We start from the raw sequence: 2,500 nt of genomic DNA, 5'->3' as shown, positions 1-2,500 counted from the left end.
CTAATCTTGAAGTGACAAAATCATGGATCAGCATTTCTGCATAATGTTTGACAAAAAAGTTTCAGATTTTTGCAATGATAAGAAGATTAAAACAATATGCTCTTTAAATATTTTTTATGTTTGTCAAAAGAGAGATCAGGGTACGGAGTAACACTGAGATCCTTTCATAGTTTTATATGTGATGAGATTAATTGTCAGATCAAACAGCAGATCTCTTTGTTTCTTGGGACCTCTGTTTTGTCCGAGTTTAAAAGTAACAAATGTGCCACCATCCACTTCCTTTTGTCTGAAACACAGTCTTCCATGGTAGGCAATTTTGGGGCTTCGCCATGTTTCATCGAAATGTACAGTTGTGTGTTGGTATGGTGTTTCCGAATGACCTCACCAGGAGGTAGCACGTACAGTGCATTTGGAAAGTATTCAGACCCCTTCCCTTTTCCACATTTTGTTATGTTACTGCCTTATTCTAAAATATGTTACATTTAAAATGTTCCTCATCAATCTATACACAATTCCCCATAATATCCAAGCAAAACAGTACATTTTTTACGACGCTCCTCATCCAACCTGACAGCTTGAGAGGATCTGCAGAGAAGAATGGGAGAAACTCCCCCAAAACAGGTGTGCCAAGCTTGTAGTGTCATACCCAAGAAGACATGAGGCTGTAATTGCTGCCAAAAGGTGCTTCAACAAAGTACTGAGTAATGGTTTGAATACTTGTGTAACTCTGATATCAATTCTGATATCAACATATTTGCAAAAATGTCTAAAAGCCTGTTTTTAGACACGCACACAGGCACGCACACACACACACGCACGCACACACAAACAAACAGGCACGCACGCACACACACACACACAGGCACGCGCACGCACGCACGCACACACGCACAAACAAACAGGCACACACACGCACAAACACACAGGCACGCACACACACGCACGCACGCACAAACACACACGCACGCACGAACAATCACACAACACACACACACACACACACACACACACACACACACACACACACACACAGCTACTTCTCAAGTAAAACCTAAGCCATGTACCTCTATTGTATTGGTTCATAACGAAACATTATGGTATTGATATTGATAATACTACAATGTTGTTATTAATTCAGTTTTGTCTAATTCAGTTTTCTTCTTCAATCGATATCTGGATTGAACACATATCTTCTCTCTTGCCCATCATCATCCCTGTCTGACTATAACCCTTATTTATCTTTGCCCCGCCATCCCTCCAGGTTCCTCCCATCCTATTGGACAAGCAGTTCTCTAACTTTACTCCTGACATCACACCCATCATCCTGGCAGCACACACCAACAACTATGAGATCATCAAACTGCTGGTGCAGAAGGGGGTGTCCATGCCCCAGCCACATGAGGTGAGTCTGAACCAGGATATATGCTACACTATGGTGTAGTACTATGGTAAATGATTAAGTACTAAATGCTACAGTATGATATAGTATGTAATGTAGTACAGTACAATAGTCACAGCAGGCTACACTACACTATACAGTATGATACAATAGTAGAGTACAGTATGATAGTTACTGCCCTCCATCCCCTAACTCTAACCCCCTAACCCTAACCCAACTGTTCCAGGTGCGCTGTAACTGCATGGAGTGCGTGTCCAGCTCTGATGTGGATAGTCTTCGTCACTCCCGCTCACGTCTCAACATCTACAAGGCCCTGGCCAGCCCATCACTCCTGGCCCTCTCCAGTGAAGACCCTTTCCTCACAGCCTTTCAGCTCTCCTGGGAACTACAGGAACTCAGCAAGGTGGGGGTTTTAACAGATATTTGCTACGTTTATTTAATTTAATTCAATTGAGGTGGAGAATGAGTCAAAGAAGAGTGAGGAGTTGTCTCAGCAGTGTAAGTACTTTATAATCAGTTTATGGACTATGAATTGACTTTATCCTCTTCATTCTTATGTGGAACATAAGGCCTCCACAAGAGAGTGCACAGATGCCCATCTTCTGCCTATTAGGAGATGGACCGTGTTGTATGACAGTGTTTTTTTGTGCTCGACTTTTAACTAACAGTTTATTCCTGTTTCAGGTGGAGAAAGAGTTTATGTCGGAGTATGAGGAGTTGTCCTGGCCATATAAAGGTTTTATAAAGAGTTATTAACTAGTTTATTGACTGTTAACTAACAGTTTCTGTCTGTTTCAGGTAGAGAATGAGTTTAAGTCGGAGTATGAGGAGTTATCTCAGCAGTGTAAACAGTTTGCCAAGGACCTGTTGGACCAAACCAGAAGTTCCAGAGAACTAGAGCTGATCCTGAACTACAGAGATGACATCAACCCTCTACTGGATGAGAACACCAACGATCTGGCCAGACTCAAACTGGCTATCAAATACACACAGAAAGAGGTAAGACATAACCCATGTTTCCTCAGGAAGGTGTGTTTATTCTTATTTTACTGCATGTTGAAGCTCAGCCAGGTGGCTCTCCCTCCCAATGTCTTTAGTATA

At 42.1% G+C, this 2,500-nt stretch overlaps 1 protein-coding gene across 2 annotated transcripts in view; it reads left to right on the top strand.

Annotated features, from left to right (window-relative positions):
- LOC112265447 (short transient receptor potential channel 4-like) overlaps nt 1-2,500 on the top strand; it is an 18,772-nt gene that overhangs the window by 6,953 nt on the left and 9,319 nt on the right. For both annotated transcript variants that reach the window (XM_042296115.1, XM_042296116.1), the window contains 3 exons: nt 1,262-1,402; nt 1,626-1,802; nt 2,198-2,398. In XM_042296115.1, the coding sequence (XP_042152049.1) occupies nt 1,262-1,402; nt 1,626-1,802; nt 2,198-2,398 (519 nt within the window). The remainder of the gene's footprint in view (nt 1-1,261; nt 1,403-1,625; nt 1,803-2,197; nt 2,399-2,500) is intronic.

Source organism: Oncorhynchus tshawytscha, linkage group LG13, assembly GCF_018296145.1.
Source record: "Oncorhynchus tshawytscha isolate Ot180627B linkage group LG13, Otsh_v2.0, whole genome shotgun sequence".
In the NCBI taxonomy this organism is placed as follows: domain Eukaryota; kingdom Metazoa; phylum Chordata; class Actinopteri; order Salmoniformes; family Salmonidae; genus Oncorhynchus; species Oncorhynchus tshawytscha.
Note: the sequence above shows the minus strand (reverse complement) of the source record. Positions and strands in the feature narration are given on the sequence as shown.